Raw genomic sequence first — 18,091 nt, forward strand, 5'->3', positions numbered from 1 at the left:
TCGGTGAACAGAGATGCTGGCTGAGGCACCCCAGGAATCGCTTCACCCTCCCCTTCTTATTTGACTCACACACTTATTAGCTATTTACTGATGAAAGACTGATATCACACGGTCACGTCACAAGAACGTCTCAGAAGGGGAGAAAGGAAACATCTTACAGTACGCAGGTTTTACAGGTTGTAAAATATTTTCACAGCAGTGCTCCTCCTTTCATCCAAGTTCCACACAAACAAAAAGTCTAAACAACCTCTTCTTGGCTATGCTTTAAATAAATATTTTCAGAACCATTAATGCAAGCACACTGAAAATGCTAAAAACCAGTTACTCTGCCTCACTTTTCATGGAGTTATCCCCCTTCTAAATTCAGAACAAACAGGAATGCTGCTTTCTAAAACCGTCCTCCCAGCAGTTAAATGACACCTGCAGAATGGAAACCGAAGCTTCTAGAGAGGCTCGGCAATTAGGACTAATGGAAAACTAACTAGATTCCCAAGGCTTCCCAACCCTTCTTTCCTTTGAAGAAGTCAACCACTCCTCCCTGCCCGCCCTCCTCCTAAGCACTTGCCAGGGTTTTTAACAGAATTTGACAGTTAGGCAGCCTGATGAAGTTCAGATCGATTCAGAAACTGAAGTTCCACCTCTGCTGTCCGCACGCTTCAGGAAGCGAAGAGTTAAAAACACCACCACGGATGGTGCAGGTCGGAGAGCAGCGGCACACACCTCCTCCTTCTTCCACGTTCAATTAGATTCTGTTTTGTTTTCGGCTTTCTTTAATTACCCGCTGCCATTCGAGCCCAACTTGGTGACATAAATGTATTATCCCATCGCAATGTCAGAATTTAGAATTAGATTTAGCCCCCCAGAAATACACTTCATCCAACCTTAATGACTTGGTCCAGAAACGACGCCGATTTTATGTAACAGCTTTCACGCTAAGACCTAAAAACCGCACTAAAAATTACAGCCACCTTTTCCAGCTGTACGTTTTCTCTTGCATTAATCCGAAAGGGATCAAATTCGGGGTGAAAAGGAAACAGCTCTACGAGATCAAACACTGAAGCAGCAGGAGAAAAAGCAAATTACATAAAGTCCGAATGTACTCACAGTCTCCTTATTCGGAAGCAACTCCTTTCGGATCCTGAAGAAGTTCTTGCCGTACTGCCTCAACCCCTTAATAAAACGTTTCTGCGATAAAAGATAACAAAAATAGCATGTCAGCAGAGAGGAAAACAAAAAGATCTCGGTAATCAGCACAACTGCCAAACTGTTCAGAGCGCAAGGACTGCCGATGGAAGGAAACATACACGTACGCAGCGACGGAGCAGGCAGAAAAGGCTTCGAAAAGCCCCCGAAAAAGAGAAAAAAAATCAAGCCAGATCCCTTCCTATGTCAAACTTCCAGCGTTTGAAGCTTTTAGAAGAAGAAAGTCAGTACCGCAGCCGCTCCTTCTCCGCGACGGCCGCAATCTTCTGCCGCGCGTCCCTCAGCGCTGCTGCCCGACCGGGAGGAAGGCGGCGGAGGGGAGGAGGAGAAGGAGGAAGAGGAGGATGAGGAGGAGGAGGCGGCTCCGCAGGAGGTGCCGGGGGGCTCAACGCCTTTCCCCCGGCTTCGCCCTTCCTGACGCCCGCTCCCGGAGAAGCTCTCCCCGGCGGCTCGGCCGCTTCCCTCTGCCGGCTCCGCAGCCGCTGAGGTGGGCCGGGGGGCTCTGCGGGGAAGCTCCGGGGTCCTCCCGGGACTCGACCCCGGCTCCGGGGGCCGCTGGCAGCAGGGAGAAGGGCGGCGGGAGCCGGGCGGAGCGGCGCGGATCAGCCGCCGGGAGCTGAGGCGAGCCGGGGGCCGGGCGGGAGGCGGCGGCCGCCCAGCGTGTGATGGCGGCGGGGCTGGGCGCCGCGGGCGCGCCGCAAAAGGCGGCCTGGATCGCCCCACACGCACACAACCCCACAAAACACAACCCCACAAAACCCCCCCGGAGCCCCCGGCTGCCCCCCGCGGCTGTCCCCCCGTTCCCGGCGCGGCGGCGGGGAGACGAAGGCCCGAGCCCCCAGGGCACGAACCGAGCGCTGCCTGTGAGGGAAGGGGAGCAGGGCACGAAGGAGAGGAGCAGCAGCAGCTCCCCCAGTACAAATGCACGCAGCAGGCTGGCTTAATGCCTTCTGGGCTAAGTCTTCTTGCAAACACCGACGTGAGGGAGGTGGGCAAGGGTTAGGGGCTTCCACACTGTGTGGTGGCCAGGGAATTTGAGGAAGGGCAATCAGTTTTCTGCTACACCAGCACTCTGCATGCCCCACAAGTGCCCACCACAACATCGAGCCTCCGGCAGATCACTGGGCATACCTGCTCCCACCCGAGGGGATCTTTCATAGAATCATAGAACCATTTCCTCACCTCACCCCGAGGGTTCCCATGGAGACAGCTGGGGGCACAGGGACATGAACAAACACCCCCTGGTCCATGCTTTCAGATCTCAACCCTATGGGGTTCAAACCTACACCCACTCCCCCTAAATCAGGGTACCCAGCACACAGGAGTCGACAGGAGTTGAGTTCAGCACCTGGGGCACTCGGGATCCCACAGCCGGCCCCTTGGATTAACGGCATGGTCCCAGCCCTGCACATCCAAAGATCACCAGATACCAAGCTGCCCACAGCCTGTGCGCTGATTCGCATGCATACCTCTGGCTGTTTACCATGTGAATGGCGAGGAATTTTCATTACACCGAGGCGGGGGGACACCATGTACACCTTGTGTTTCTGGGCTAGAAAAGACAGCAGTGGCACCATCCTCCTTCAGCCAGCCCCGGCATCCCGAAAGAGCAGCACCATTCCTGTCTACAGCTTATGGCAAAGAATGAAAACCAACTACATGCAGGAGGATTTAAGAGCAGCCAATCCAAAGGGAGCTTGGACTGTTCACACCACTGCCTCCTGGGCGCTATCAGCAGTACGGCACTTCTGCGGCATCAGCTAACAGCATATGGGAGAACTTGACATGAAATGCTGGGGGGGAAGGAGGAGAAATCAGAGCTGTGACACTCCAGCCATGGGTGAAAGGCACGGGGAACAGGAGAGCACAAAGTGGTCCCCATAAAGAGGAAAGGCCTGGTTTCCTATTCCTCATTTTACCTAACACTACGGTGTACCTGAATTCTCAGGGGAGAAGTCTATTTATCTTCTTCAGAAGGTTTCTAACCAAACTCTTACATTTGCTTCGTGTTCTTATTCAACTATTAAAAACTAAAGCAAACAAAACCAACCAAACAAACCAACCAGCTATGACAAACTGTTTTCCATTTGACTCAGGAGACGTCAAAAATCCCTACCGGGAACATCAGCCTAGCAGAGCCTGTCTGAGGGAGCCTGAAACGCCGCCCCAGGTTTCCAAACGTGACTGAAGGCCGTCCTTCTGGCGCTCCAAAACCCCGGGCAATTATGCTGCCACCTTTATCAGTGTCATATAAAATGAGCACCAGGCCACAGAGGCAGTGCAAGAAGCTATAAAATAGTTGTGTCTACTCAAAGGCACGAGACAGCCACTCTTCTCAACAACCACACATAAAAAGCAGTTCAATAAACTTAGATAGAAAATCTGAAACTTAAGGCTTGGGTTTTTGTGGTTTTGTTTTTTTTTTAAACGTTTTCTCTTCCACATTTTCCTTCCCGTTCTTCCATTAATTCAGGCATTACGTTCAGCTCTCGCTCAGCCCGCAACAAAACCAGCTACCGCTTTTCTCCAAGTCCAGCACAAGAGACCTCTCCTAAATGCATTTAAATATTGAGAACCAAATAGTCACACACCAAATCAGAAGCGACCTGTTGTTCTTCTGTCATAAAACAGGCTGCCTAACACAGTTTGAATTCTCTCTCCTCTGCACAAATGACATGCAACAAATTTTATGGCTGCATTTTAACCATGCAGGAGACATGGCACTCACAGAAGGTATCAGCAAACGACAGCCGACGAATTAAAGTAGCCTTGCAGTACAATGAGCCTTAAACCCATGGATGCATGAGGACGGAGCTCTGGAAAAAAACGAAGTGGCTCTAGAGCACAATGGTTTGAAAATCCAAATTCTGTATTTTGAAAAATTAAGATAAACATTCCAATTTTACCACTTAAGTAATGTTTTAAAGTTAGACATATGACAGGACTGTCACCATTATTGTTTGTACTGTCACCGAAGACAAAACTGTAACACAGCTGACAAAAATACTACGGGTAATTATTGTTGTGAAGCAGCATTAGGAAATCCCATGGCTTGCTAGGTCAGTCAATATTGACAGTCAGAGATATTTTATGAAGTGGTTACCATGGCTATTGACCAGCCAGAACACAAGATCTCCTAATGCCATTTTATAATTTGAGCTTCCCCAGTAAAATTTATTAGGTTCTACAGTATCCTGCTCCAATGTGTAAACAGGGAGCTATAAATAACCAAGGAAGAACAAGGAACAAGCACGTTAATGTTTGCACATGTGTTCCTTGCAGGTCCCATATTTTATCCCGAGAAACAAATATCATGACAAGATACACAAAGCCATTATGTTCTGACTAACAGAGCTCAGATGGCATGTTTATCAATGTGATGATAATGCCATTGCAAAGCTGTAGTTAAGGTTATGCGTCAGGGTTTCTATTATCAAGAGACTACAGCTTGGCAGGAAAAATTTGCTGCTGCATGCTGAAATTCAGCACCCCAAGTTTTAACTGGGAACTGAGGCTCCCAGTTTACTTTTCATCTTGTTTACTGCACAAATCGAAGATACGGCTGGCTCTAAAAGCACACAAGAATAACATCTAGTAAAAAATAACCTGTTTAATCAATTTAAGAATTTCAAACGGAAACCTCATGGGCTTCAGAAAGGCAGGACGAGTGATAAAACTGCAAATTTGTAACTCCTACTAATACGTCTCTTCTGAGGTGATGCTTCAATCCGGTTTAGATCAAATGTATTTTCTTTAAGAGAAGCCATGTGTTATTTCTTTCCCTTCCCACGACTCCCACCTGGTTAATTAATGAAAAACATGTTGTAATGCAATACATTTGCAAACACACAAATACAGAGGCTTTTCTGTTCCTTCTTAATCCAACGAATAAGGATTTTTCCTCAATTTTTCTAAAAAAAAAAAATCCCCTCTTTAGACCATGTCCAAGAACAACAAGTTCTTCTCTCAAACATTTCCTTAAATTATGAGTGTATAGAAAAGGGAAGTTAGAGTGGAAAACACTGTATGATTTTTTTCCAATACAGATTTTATGATCATGAAAGCAATAGGTACAGTGCACGTTTTGAAAGGCCTGAGATTTGCTAGGCAGATGCCAGCTGAAGTTGTCACCATCTTCCACGTTTAACGCACCTTATTAAGTTTTATAGTAAATGTGCTAAGAAGATTTACAGGGCTTTAATAGTTAACAGCAAATAAACACTAAATGGGTAAAAGCATCTTTATTTCTTAAATTTCACAGGATGAAAAATTATGGCAGTTATTCTGGAAAGAAAATGAGATTTGGTTGTATCTGCAAAACTCTTAAATGTTCAGCACATTTATAGATCGCCCCAAACAATTTTTAGCATGCAGACATAGTATACGCACATTGGCTGGATTTCAGCACGCAGAGTACATTTTATTAAAAGCTTGGCTGGTTTTTAACATTATATTTCGCTTATGTGTGTACAGTGCAAATAAAGGCATTTGCTGATAAGGTTAAATGATACATACTGTCCTCCAGGAACAGAAGTATCCTGACAGTTGCCTTAAGACAAGGAGACAGGTTAACCTGAAGACGCCAGGTATCTCCTACAGAACATAACTTCCCTTATTCACAGTTATTGTCCCACCAAATTACACCTGGCTATAGCAGAAAATGATGCTAATATTTACTGTATCATTACCTCAGAGGAGTTGTGTATGCTCAGTAGCAGATAGGACCAAGTACTGCTCAGCAAGTGATTCCAGCAAGAACCAAAAAAGGTGTTTTATGTTACAGGGAACGCAGCCTGGCACCTGGCAGCTGCACGATGGTGAAGCAGACGGAGAGATGGACAGACATTGTCTGGTCACTGAGTCAAACACTTCCATAGCACAACACTAAGAGACTCAAATCCCGCCACACGAAGAGGACAGAAAGCTACAGAAGAAAAGAGGGAGAAAAAAAAAATTCTAGAGTCACAGGAGAGGGCTGGAGGGAGACTCCAGAGGAATTTCTCAGCCTAAGGACGCCCATCCTTGGGCCACGAAGGGGACTGGTCCCGAGGTAAGAGGATATTCTACTGTTGTAACTTAGAGTACGGAACGAGCATCGTGACCCAGCAAAGCTCACCTGAAACCTCTAAAATCAGTCTGCTGGGAAAGGAACTGTCAAGAAAAATCTATATTCAGGCCTCTACTATGTTCCTTTAATATGGCCTGCTGCTGGGAGAACAGGATATGCTTCAACCTCATCTGAACTTCCTTTGTTTTATTGTTTCCTGTCACTACCGTAACTCTGCTTTATGTTTTTTAAATTTAATTTTGAAGTAGCCAGCAATTTTACCGTTCGCAGCAGCACGAGTATCCAGTGCTCGTTACATCAGTTAACAGTAAGCTTGCAAAAATCACCCAGCTGGCAAACTTGTTTAATGTGGAGGCTCCATAAGCCTTCCCTAAGCATCTCTGCGTGCCACTGCCCTGGCCTCAGCATTGGAGACACCACATCGGAGAGGTGCGAGCACATCTCATGCACGTAAGTGGAAGCTGTAGTAAATCTTTGGAGAAATATCTGCGCCTCTACTGCTTGCTTAGGGCCATCTGCCTTTAGGCTACAGCATGTCTCAGGTTGGGGATAGGACTGCTCTGTCCCACCTCCACCACAGCACTTCTCTGTCCCCTGCAGCACGCAGGGCCGTCACTGACCCGCACGTTTGAATCTTCTCCCAAGGAGACTGCACCATGGCAGAGGTCATGATTACAGGGCCTCATTGTTCTTCCCTAACACAATCAAAGGTCGGAGAAATTGCTCACAGGGTGGTTCCAGCAACTGCTTGAAGAGGTCTGCAACCCTGTGCTGTAGTGAGATGGCCTGTGCTCCATGACTGCTGTACACACAAGCACTTCCCGGATCCATCTGGCCTGCAGAAGGTCGTGGAGCAGCGGTGCAGCGATGCTTCACCCTACTTCTGAGCAGCAGCGCACAGCGGCAGTGAAGCACTAGCACTCATACCTGCCAGCCAGCCCCTCAATGCCAGCTGCTGCTGCTCGATCACCAACTACACGCCTTGAAATGACACATTTTGGGAGAAGTGGTGGTTGTTGTTGGGGGGGTTTGTTGTTTGCTTTTTTAATGTGCCCCTTCCGTGACTCTGAACAGGTAAATGCTTCCTAAATTGGGACACAAATGTGCTTCCAGACTGCCAGGCCAAGAGGGAAGGCACGCGCAGGTGATTGCTCTGCACAGAAGCGCTGGAAGAGGAGAATCTTCCATGTCTGTGGGTGGGTATGGGTACTTTTTGTTGTTGTTAAAAGCATCCTTTACCTCCAAAATATACGTGATTATTTTCTTCATTATGCAGATTGCAACCTCAGTTCACAATACATACTAAAACCAAATTCACCCTTAATAGATAACAGCCTGCTTATTTTTCTTGTGTATTTGTTACAATTAATCTTTTTTTCTTTTCTCCAGGCAAAATTCTCCTTTGAGTTTCATATTCTGAATATCAAGTTCTTTTTTCACCAAGGCCTTTAACTCAAAGATAATATGGAAAGAAAAACCAAACAACATTTTAATGGTGTTCATTAGATACCCATCTATATTTAAGGGAACCAACATTCTCATAGGATTTTCAAAGCAGCTCTTCAGAGTGCATTGCTGGTCATCTAAATGCCATAAACCCATACACCCCCGGGCGATATGCCTGTGAGATCACCTGTCCTTTACGAACTGAAAAAGACAAGAAATGTATCAGCGGCAAGGCCTAAAAGGTGCTGAGCAATTAGCTTTCCCTCCCGCTGGGGTCACTTTGTATTCCTGCAAAATCACACCCTGCACCTCAACCTGAGCACGAGGGGCCCCGCACCAAAGCCTCGCAGCGATGCGGAGGCGCACAGCACCACCAGAGCCCGTTCCGGATACCCAGAGCCGCGCACACAGACGGAGAGTCATTAAGCAGCCTCCCCCAAGGGAATGCCAAAAGATCCTGAAATGATAATGATCCCCCTGCCATGGTGCTGCACTGGTAGCTTTTGTTTTGAACAATAGATCTCCCATGATACCTCTCGCTCACTGAAAATACTGGTATTAAGTGAGCATGAGCACAGCTGTGTGTAAATTACATATATAAACAGATTAGATTTGTATATTTATACTGGATGCAAACACATTAATAGCACATTTGCATACACAGTTGGCTAAATGAGACTGCATGCAGAGCAGGATTACTGGTTACAAACACATTTATTTAGAATTTTCAATAACGTATTTATGCTGCCATTCCAGAGGTCAGAGTGGATTCATCATCCCTTCTCTCCTCTCTCCCTTCTTACGACAATGCGAAAACGCTCTCGCCGTGGTGCTAGCAGCATGCCTTTGACCCTGAACCATACCTGGTCTGGGAAAAGGGCTCCCAAGCTAGTTGCAGGAACAGCCCGGGTGCTCACTTCAAGGTTTCCCAAATTCATTTATATTTATTTTATCAGGGATGATGCTTTAAGGGGGTAAGAGTTCTAAATCGCAGCACAGTGCGAACTACAGCCCAATTGCCAGTTTCTCCATCTCTTCTTTCCTTTCTCAGCTTCATGCCAAGGATCAATGCAGAAACCTGCATCAAAGGCAGCATGCTATCGAAGGTGACACAACAGCTCCCAGGCGTTTCCAGAGCCGGGGCAGAAATCAACCATTCCTTCACCCCGGGCTCCAAGCTGTCAGGATGCTGCTAACCTCACGCTCTAACCCCTGCTTTCTTTCACCATCTGTATTGCAACAGAGCTATTTTTGTAGAGAGACAGATTTCAGATTCACCCAAAGCAGTTCGCAAGGCTTTTATTTGCTGGTGAATGTTGTACCTGTTTCTGGGCGAGAGCCTAGATGAGAGGAAAGAAAACAGACAGAAAATAAAAATCAATTACCCCTAAATGAGGAGCATTCGGTTTTGCTCCGAGCACGGCCTCCTTGTTTATCAGGTCTGGGTGTTTCACCACACGTCCCCAGACGACGCTCCCATGATGCTGGAAGCTCATGGCCCTACCAACACCTCTCCCCGTGCCAGAACGTGGCCAGATCCGACCGCGATCGCTGCAGCCCGAGCCAGGGGGAGTCGGTTGTCAGAGCCGAGCGGTGCCGCCGCCCCACCACAGGATCGCAAAATCAGAATCAAAAGGCTATTGTAATGAACACACGCTTCCTGCTCGGTCGCTAATTGTTGAAGAGCTGCGGGGAGGCTGCAATCACACGGCGTATGGCAACAGAAATGCGATCCGGTAAACGAGATAAAGTCAACAGCGCGCCAAGAAACCTGATCTAAGGACAGCCTGCAGTGGCACATCAGATGCTGGTGCACAGATCAAAAAAGGGCTGGATATTAAAGCAGCAGCAGGAGAAAAAAAGAAAACTGACTTTACTTTTCCCGAGCTCTAGAAAGGGTATTTGATAAACAGCTTCGCCTCGCTGGCGATGCAATTCCTGGATTATCTCAAGCGTTAGGATCCACGGCGGTGCCTGTGACACATCCGACAGCAAGGCGAGCTGCAGGCACACATGAGAACTGGGTTGAGGGCAGTTCCTTTCACAGCTCACCCCCAGCAAAGCCAGGATGGGGGACAAGATGTGGTGTCCCCCATACCCTGGGCAGGCCACAGAACCCCGGCAGCACCGCGTCCCACTGAGGGCAGAGTTTCCCCAGAGCAGCAAGTCTGAGCCGGCCATCAGCTGCGAGCGCCCAGGCCCATGGTATGCACACATTGCAGGCATTTCCCCATGCTACTAAACATAGTCATTTCCATCAGCAGGGAACTGGGTAGGCCAGCTTGCCCACATTTGTATTTAAATGCCTGTGGCAGGCCTTCTGCCGGCAGACACCCACCTGCCCGGCACGACGCCGACTCCAGACCTGTGCAGCTCTCCGGGACCCACAAAGCCTCCCGCAACCTCCGTCATCTCCACCCAACTATTTCTCTCTGCACATGTCCATGAACCAGGCTTCTGAGCCCAGCCCTTTCTGTGGGCTTAAAAAAAAAACAAAGAAACCACCAAAGCTCGCTATCTATTCCTGGCACCTGAACTTTGTCGTCTCCTGCAATCAACAGTTTCTCACCACCGCAAACAAAGCTGAAAGATTTCAGTGCGTTTTCACCTGATTTTTTTTTAGAGGCATTTGCAGAGTTAAAGAGAAAAAAGGTCTGGCACATTTGTGACCCAGAAAAACAAAACAATTTGCTGCTGCCAAGAGACAACATCGAGCTTTTGATTTTACTTCAGATTATCTTTTTCTATACACAGATTCACTTCTGATTATTTTGAACTGCTGTTAAAAAGTTAGCATACAAAAAAAGTCTTCTGGCAGATCAAAACTAAACAGCAAGTAAAAAAAAGTTGGACAATATCTCTTTCCAAGGACACACTTCCTTTCCCTTATGACATCTGAAAGGATCTCCCTTTAACATGGAGAAGTAGCAGAAATTCAGCTCTTAAATTGCAAACTTCCAGGCGTAAAAAGCTACTTGCTTTTTGTTTCTTAGACTAATGCTCATCCAGAATTGGTGAAAAACACTTAAATTTAAAATTAACAGTTCAATCATTATTATTATTTTTAACAGGATGAAAATAGTTGAAATAGAGAATCCAAAAGCATACACAAAATAATACGTATAAGCAACAGGCGCAACATGAAACAAAATGCAAAAGCTGCCCTTACATGGAACATAAAGTGCCCTACTACACAACATTTCCTCATGCATCGGTTCAGAATACTAACCTTCCCTGCCTCCCATTCTCCACACCTCAAACACCCATACCAAAACCCACAACGCCAGTACGTTCTTCAAGCTGTGAATATTTCCTTGAGTAATGCCAACACCGGGATGCGCACCGCCATCCACGGGGCTGAAGACGTTGCGTTTCGTCACCTTTATTAGGCAGAAACGAGCCCAGAAGAAAACACCATATATTAGCTTCCTTCTGAATTTCATTCTCCTCTTAGTGTTTTTCTTACCGTGACGTTTACAGAGCTCGGAACACTGTAGGGAACACCTCGCTGCTCCCACAGAGCAGATCTCCGTGAAGTTATCAATAGTAAAATTCCGGCTGTAGGCACTGGGTGAGCACAGACACGCACCCGTCCCAGCCCGGAGCTGCAGCTCAGCACGATCAGACCACCAGGTAATAACTAACCTGAGGCTTAGCATAAGATAAGCCTCCAACTTGAGCTTTCTACTTAAACACCCAAACATTTCCTTCGTTTTTTTCCCCCAGAAAAGACTTATCTTTGTGTTACGTGGATCATACGTAGTTGCAAAAATACATGTCAATTTGCTCGAGTTTAACACCATTATGCAAGCCCGAAGTTCTCCTCTTTCAGTGCCATTTTTTGTCCTTTCACTCGATTTGTAACGCTGCAGACAAAAAGCTGCACTCAGACTACTTGAAATGTACTGTACGATCCTTTCAAGACCCGAACGCTGTATTTCTAGTGGAAGTTCCCTATTGCGGAAATATTGTTCCTCTGGGATTTCAGCCATTATTGTCAATTATTCTGGAGGCTGTATTTCTGCCATCAAACAGTGACTTGCTGCAAATGACAGAAGGAAATGAACAAAACCACTTCAAGAGCTCCCATGCTTTAGAGCAACGAACAGATCCGAGAATAATGAGACAAAATGGTGGCAAGAATCCCCAAGGAAATTATCCATATAGAGAGGCAAATATTTCTGCAGGTGACTCCGCCAAGTAAATAATTAAACAGCGGGGCTGTTTGCAGTTACAGTGCCCACGTTTGAGTTCAAGCACCAAGATAAAAATCCTAGTTTGTGACCCTTACTAAAAAGGCATATAACAACCCCTACAAGCTTCCTCAACGTGTCTCAGGATTCACCTGCCACTGCAGCGTAGTGAGGAGATACCTGAGACAGCACATCTGGATTTAAGAAATACTAGCAGTGACAAAATAAATTCCAAGCTAAGAGACTTAGGCTCTGCGTGAGACCTGTATCAAGCAGAAAGCAAGCTCTGTCCTGTAAGGCAGGAGTTCTCCATCCTGCTGAAGTGTTCACAACAAAAAGGGGGTGTTCTGATGGTTCAAGAATTTCTAACCTTGCAGTTAGAGAAATGAAAGTTTAGTAGACAGCTTCCATTTCTACCTAGTATGACACAGTATCAGAAAGCCTTCGACACTTGAGACCGACACGAGCACATGCACAACACTCCAGATCTCCTACAGCCCTTCAGAAAGCCATCTTCAGTGCCACACTGCCCAAGGTTGCCACCCGTTTTTGAACCATTTTTTGGTTTGCTGACCATCACCAGTGCTTTTATTATATCAAAGCCCTGCCAGTCAAAAAAAAGTTAGCGATGAGAAATCCCTGAGCTGTCCCCACCAAGAGACAGCAGACAGCATGTCAGCAAGCCCCTTGGCTCCCTTGGCAGAGCTGGAACGGTGCCGCTCACTGTGCAGCTCGTGCCCGAGCACCAAAATCTGCAAGCAGAGTGCTTAAGGCAGAGTGGATACGCCGTCAGCTGAGCTGGCTGATAATTATCAGCTCTGATTTTTTTTCCCCCCCTTTAAAACTAATTTCTACTGCGCGAGGTTTCGGTTCCTTGCAAGCTCCCGTGACACGGGGACCCACGCTACAACCTGCATTGTTCAATTATCCGCTGCTTTTTTGTCCCGCGAACGTAAGATCACAGCGAGTGACTGATGCACTTCCGCAACGCCGCCATCCAATTACCGAGGAAGACGTTGGCTCATACGGTGATCTTGGCAGCAACGCATAAAAGTAGCTTTAAAAAGAAGCAGATGATTCATAAGTTCCCTTTTCTTTTGTGTAAGGGCCTCTGAATCAAAACATCTAGTCGAGGGGCGGGGGGGGAGAGGGTGCCAAATATGAAAAAGTGAGCCATGAATAGAAGAGGGGGAAAAAAAGAATCGGAAACGGAGGCCCAGAAATGCACGTATAACAAAGGAGAATGGTGGCAAAGGGAATGTGAAAGGTGTGTATTTGGGGAAGAAGTGGTGCTGAGACTCTGAAATCGCCTCCCCTGACCTACAGACCCAGACAGTGTCCTCCGTAAAAGGTAAACTCCTTTGTAAAATAAGCACCCTGATAAACCAGAGGTGCCTTGTTTTGCATTCTCCAATTTGTAAGAACTGGAATGGTTGATCTGAGTGCTTGAAATTACTCCAATCCAGGCAAGAAAAATATGCTGGGATGCTTATTTGGGTCCTCTAAATGCATAAGCCCCTGTCTGACCCATCTCCCCATATAGCCTATGAGCTGTATAAATCTGAGAGGATAATATGAATAGGGAGGGTAAGGGAGAAGAAGAAGGGCACGAAGAAAAAAAAACAAGAAAGAAAACGTGGTGGATCGTGCACAAGTGGATAGGGGAGCGAGCGAGATATCGGAGGGCAGTAAAAGCTGAAGCGAAACCACAAACCCAGGAGCGATGTGCACTTTGTATCTTCAAAACCACAGCACACGAAAGCACAAAAGCAGCATCAGACACCGAGCACCAAGTGGTTGTTTTTGATTGCACCCTGAGCAGCACGGCAGAGCCTTTACACAACCCCGAGCGAGGAGGAAGGAAGAGCAGACCCAACCGCACGCCCCTTCCAGCGGAGCTCTGCAGCGGCTCAGCTTATTTACAGGCTGTCTTGGGGAGCTTCCTCTGTGCTGACAACAAACTTTTCAAAAAAGATTGAAAGCCGAGCTGCTTGGCTGCTACAAAACAGGAAACAGGATCCTTCCAAGGCGGCATCTGCACTCCCAAATCCATGGGATCCCCCCCCCCCCCCCCCCCCCCGGGTCGCTCCAAGCCCCCCCAGTTTGCCCCGCACACCGCTCAGAGTCCCCAGCTCCCGCAGGCTCCCCAGCACTGGCAGGCACTCAGCATCTCGCTGGATCGAGTCCTTATTTGCTGTCACATTCTTTTTATGGCAGCATAATCATTAGCTTTACTGGCGCTGTTACCCTTCTAACTAATTAGGAATCTTGGATGGATGCAGAAAATGATTAATATTTAGTCGCTCCGCGTCTACTACAGAAGCAGCCTATTATCAAACAAGTGACACCTCCACAAACTTAAATTAAATAATGGCTCCCATAGAGGGTTCGGAGCTGCTGACAGAATGGCAAGTGATTTAAGTAACATAAAGCTGAGCAACTGGTGATGGATCACAGTTTTCTCTCTCGCTCTGTTACAGCCTGTAATAGAACAAATGATCATTTTTCAGCCTAATTGAATATGGCCGCCCCGCTTGTGCACAAAAGGAGACAAAGCTATATAATTTGCTTCATTAAAATGCATTTTTATGTCATCTGAAAGATTAAAAAAAATCAGCGCTGTTGATAGGGAAGATTAGAAAAATAAAATTTATCATGCAAACAGAACTTGCAAATGAGGTGTAGCTTGGCATTCAGACTGCTTACGCTTGTGCAGGAAAGATAAGTCCTGAGCACTAAAGCACACAGAGCATCCATGTTGTGACAGTAATCAGAGTTTCTTAAATAAGAACTATGTCGCTATACCAATTCAAAGAGGAATTTTGTCATTTTCTGCTGTAACATCCCCTGGTCCATAGTAAATAAGTCTCAGATGAGCTGTCAGGCAGGATCACAGCAAATCCAGTGGCATTTGAAAAAGTTACTTTTGTTTTGTCTTGGTTTTTCTCCTCATAGCTATTAGAAAAATCAAAAACCTGTTCAAAATGAGCTTTTACTGACATTAAAATCAAAACTTTAAGAGTGCTTTATTTCCAAAATAACCTTAATTATACTACAACTCCCATTTTGCAGATGCCACCATCGTTTGGTTCGCTATCACTCTCCTTCTGCGAAGCCCTCTGCCATGGAGCTCAAGTTGGCTGTCACTGAGGTTCACCTGGATGCCAAGTCCCCAGCATCCCGGGCAGTGCTTCTGCTGTTCCCCCACTACAATTTCTGAATATGGTTTATTTATCTACAGGTGCCTAAACCAGTAAGGGTTCAGCCTCAGACTCCCATTCCTTAGCTGGAGCTGCCAGCCTCCCCGGCACCACGCCGCTCCATCTGGGTTATGGATTGCAATCCTGAAAACGTGTTTCTTCTCCATCCATCAGGCTTAAGCAGTTCAACAGCGCTACCCTACCCTTCGCTGCCCAAACAATCTAAAATATTGAATTACCACTTGCAAGGCAGCAAAACAGATAGCTTTTATTTCCTATGCCTGTAGCTCATGACGGCTCTCGCTGGCAGCACGGCCCAACCAAGGTGCCTCTACAAAAAGAAACTCCGAGTTCGGTAAAAGCCTGGCAATTTCTTGAGACCATGAGACTCTCACCTCACTAGAGAAAACAAACAACATGGACAAACTGGAATAAATATTCCCAGAAATGCAAAGAGGGGATGGAACATCCTTTTGCAAGGACAGCATTCCTTGGGTACAATGGCAAAGACAAAGGAACTGTGCCTGAAATCTTCTGCACCCTTTACAGCAAGGAGCACCACCTCGGACACAGCAAGCTGAAGACCTTTTCATGTGGTGCGAGTCACGGCTAAGACTATGTTCCCAGGTCACAACACGAAAAGGCTAGCAGAAAAAAAATAATACAATTTCCCATGGTTTAGGTAGCAACCAACGCAAAGCAGGGGCTTGCTGTAGCAAGTAACCCATTCCCGGGCTCCGAGCATTGACTGCAGTAACTCTGACGTGGGTAACTATGCACTTTGTACCTGTATCAACTTAGACTAAGCCAAAATTACTTGTAAAGATGCTGGGCATTTCTATTGTACACTTGACATGGAAAACAACACAGCACTTCACCATTACTTATTACTATATTAAAATTGCACTTTTAGGTATTATGGAGATAGGGATTCTTTAGACTGATGCGAATTCCTTAATTCCTGCAAGACAGATAAACTGCAACTACTGAAACATGCCGGGGCAACTGACAACATCTGAAATCAAACCAAGAACTGTGGATGTCACTCCCAGTCCATGTGGATGCCCCCCTTCTAGACCATTAGGAAAGGTAGAATTTAAATCACACTCTTTAGAGCATTTCCAAAACAATCAAACAAAAATCTTCTGAAAACAGAGAGCTAAACACTATTGTATTTAAATTTAAGAACTGTTTTCAAAACCATGAAAACCCTCACGCAATCCTAGACTTTGGGTCAATGTACATCAAGGAATGCAAGCCAGAAAACCTATGGAAGGCCATTTACTAAATTTGTGTTCAGAAGGGGAAGCAAACTGTGACAAGTACCCTATGAAATTTATCAGACTCAGAAGTCCATCATACTATTAACAAATATGGATCTTTAAAAAATTTTGAATTTGGGAATTAAACATGTACAAAAACGGAGAGTAAATAGGTCAGTGAAATGTAAGCAAGAGAGCTTTGATACATGGTATCCTTTCAAAATTAAATTTAAAAAATTAAGAAACCGATGGGAGGGTTAGTGTTACCATGATTACAACATGAACACTTGCAATTGCTCCTTAGGTCCTGCTCGCTGTGACAAAAGCATTAACCCTAAAAGCTGCCATAATTAGGACAATCCCTGCGCTCGCCTGATGCTCCTACTGTTAATGCCGTGACTCAGTTTCCTTTTGGAGAGAAACGGGACAGAAGATATTATATTTAAATCAGATTCCAGATCTCTTAGCAGACAAAAATCTGAATTAGATGTCTGAGCAGTGCAGACAGTCACTGTGCCCCTGCCCAGAACATCATCTGACAGCAAGAGGAGGAAGACGACGAGCCCGTGCATCGTATGGGTGCGCTGGGCTGATTTTCTTCCCCTGCCCAAGGCTGGGTGAGTGCCCTTTGTTTCAGCCGCAACGCTGCCGAGCTGCACAGCTCGTGCTGCTATACATAGCACTTGTACGGTACGCGCGGACGTTAAACCCGACTCCGGCTCTGTTGCTAAGAAACTACGAAGGACAGCTTTTTTGGCCCTCTTCATTTATAAAATAACCACTCTGCCCGATGGGAGAACAGACGCAATCTCTCAAGTCCCCCAGTGTCTTGTTCTCGTTTTGAAATGAACACGGAAAGATGATCGAGAACGCTACGAAGTGTAAGCGATCTCCATTTTTAAGACGCCCTTGAAAATGAGATGAAAAACATGGTTTCAACAATCAACTGCTAGAGCATTTATTAATCTTCCAGGCAGCAGATTCCTTCCCTCTGGCAACAGCGAACTGTGCTTCTGTCTCCCTATTACAAAGCTATTTTTTTTTAGGAAACAAAACCAAAGCCCAGCTTGTGAAAGCACCTACAAATTATTTAGTTTATAGAGGAGTTCAGCTCGGAGTTTAGCTTCCTGGCCCCACGCAGAAATAGCCCTCTGAGCCGTGGCAACTGGCCAGTGTAAATATTTGTTGTATTATTTTGGGGGATCAGCAATATGGTAAGTACTTAATAGATAAAAATATTCCACATGAAGGCAGAAAGACGATGAATCAAGAAACATATGGCAGTTAAACAAAGCAAACAAAAACTATAATGATATTGTTAAGAAAAGGCTAACTTATCTGGCAGCTGTGGAAAGATCAAGATTAACGAAAGCAGTGAAATCACCCATTTTGAAGCCAAGGTCACTGACAGGATTTATAGATTTATCCCTGAAGGCAGCCTTTGCTGAACATGAAATGCTGAAATAATTTTTTTTTGAATCTACCCCCACCCCATTTGGGCTATCTCATTTGCTGGAGGCTTTTAAAATTCATTCCTCTTCACAGCTGGTTAAACAATGGAATCTTTCTGCAAACTAAAAGGACAAAATTGATTGCCCTACACAAACTTTTCTGCACGTATAATTGATTTTTAATTCACTGTCTCATTTCCAAAAGGACTTGACGATAAACTCAGTGCTGTATGTGCAATATTGATCCCTTTAACAAGGGCTTGGATCA

The 18,091-nt window shown here is 45.9% G+C and overlaps 1 protein-coding gene across 8 annotated transcripts in view; it reads right to left on the bottom strand.

Moving 5' to 3' along the window:
- Positions 1-18,091, bottom strand: part of RERE (arginine-glutamic acid dipeptide repeats) — a 232,261-nt gene that overhangs the window by 49,194 nt on the left and 164,976 nt on the right. For 7 of the 8 annotated variants that reach the window (XM_040533319.1, XM_040533315.1, XM_040533316.1 and 4 more), the window contains one exon: positions 1,105-1,185. In XM_040533319.1, coding sequence (XP_040389253.1) covers positions 1,105-1,185 — 81 coding nt within the window. Of the gene's footprint in view, positions 1-1,104; positions 1,186-1,434; positions 1,833-18,091 lie in introns of those variants that run through there. The other variant, XM_040533323.1, reaches the window with a different exon arrangement.

The sequence above is a fragment of the Cygnus olor genome, chromosome 21 (genome assembly GCF_009769625.2).
Source record: "Cygnus olor isolate bCygOlo1 chromosome 21, bCygOlo1.pri.v2, whole genome shotgun sequence".
NCBI classification, from domain to species: domain Eukaryota; kingdom Metazoa; phylum Chordata; class Aves; order Anseriformes; family Anatidae; genus Cygnus; species Cygnus olor.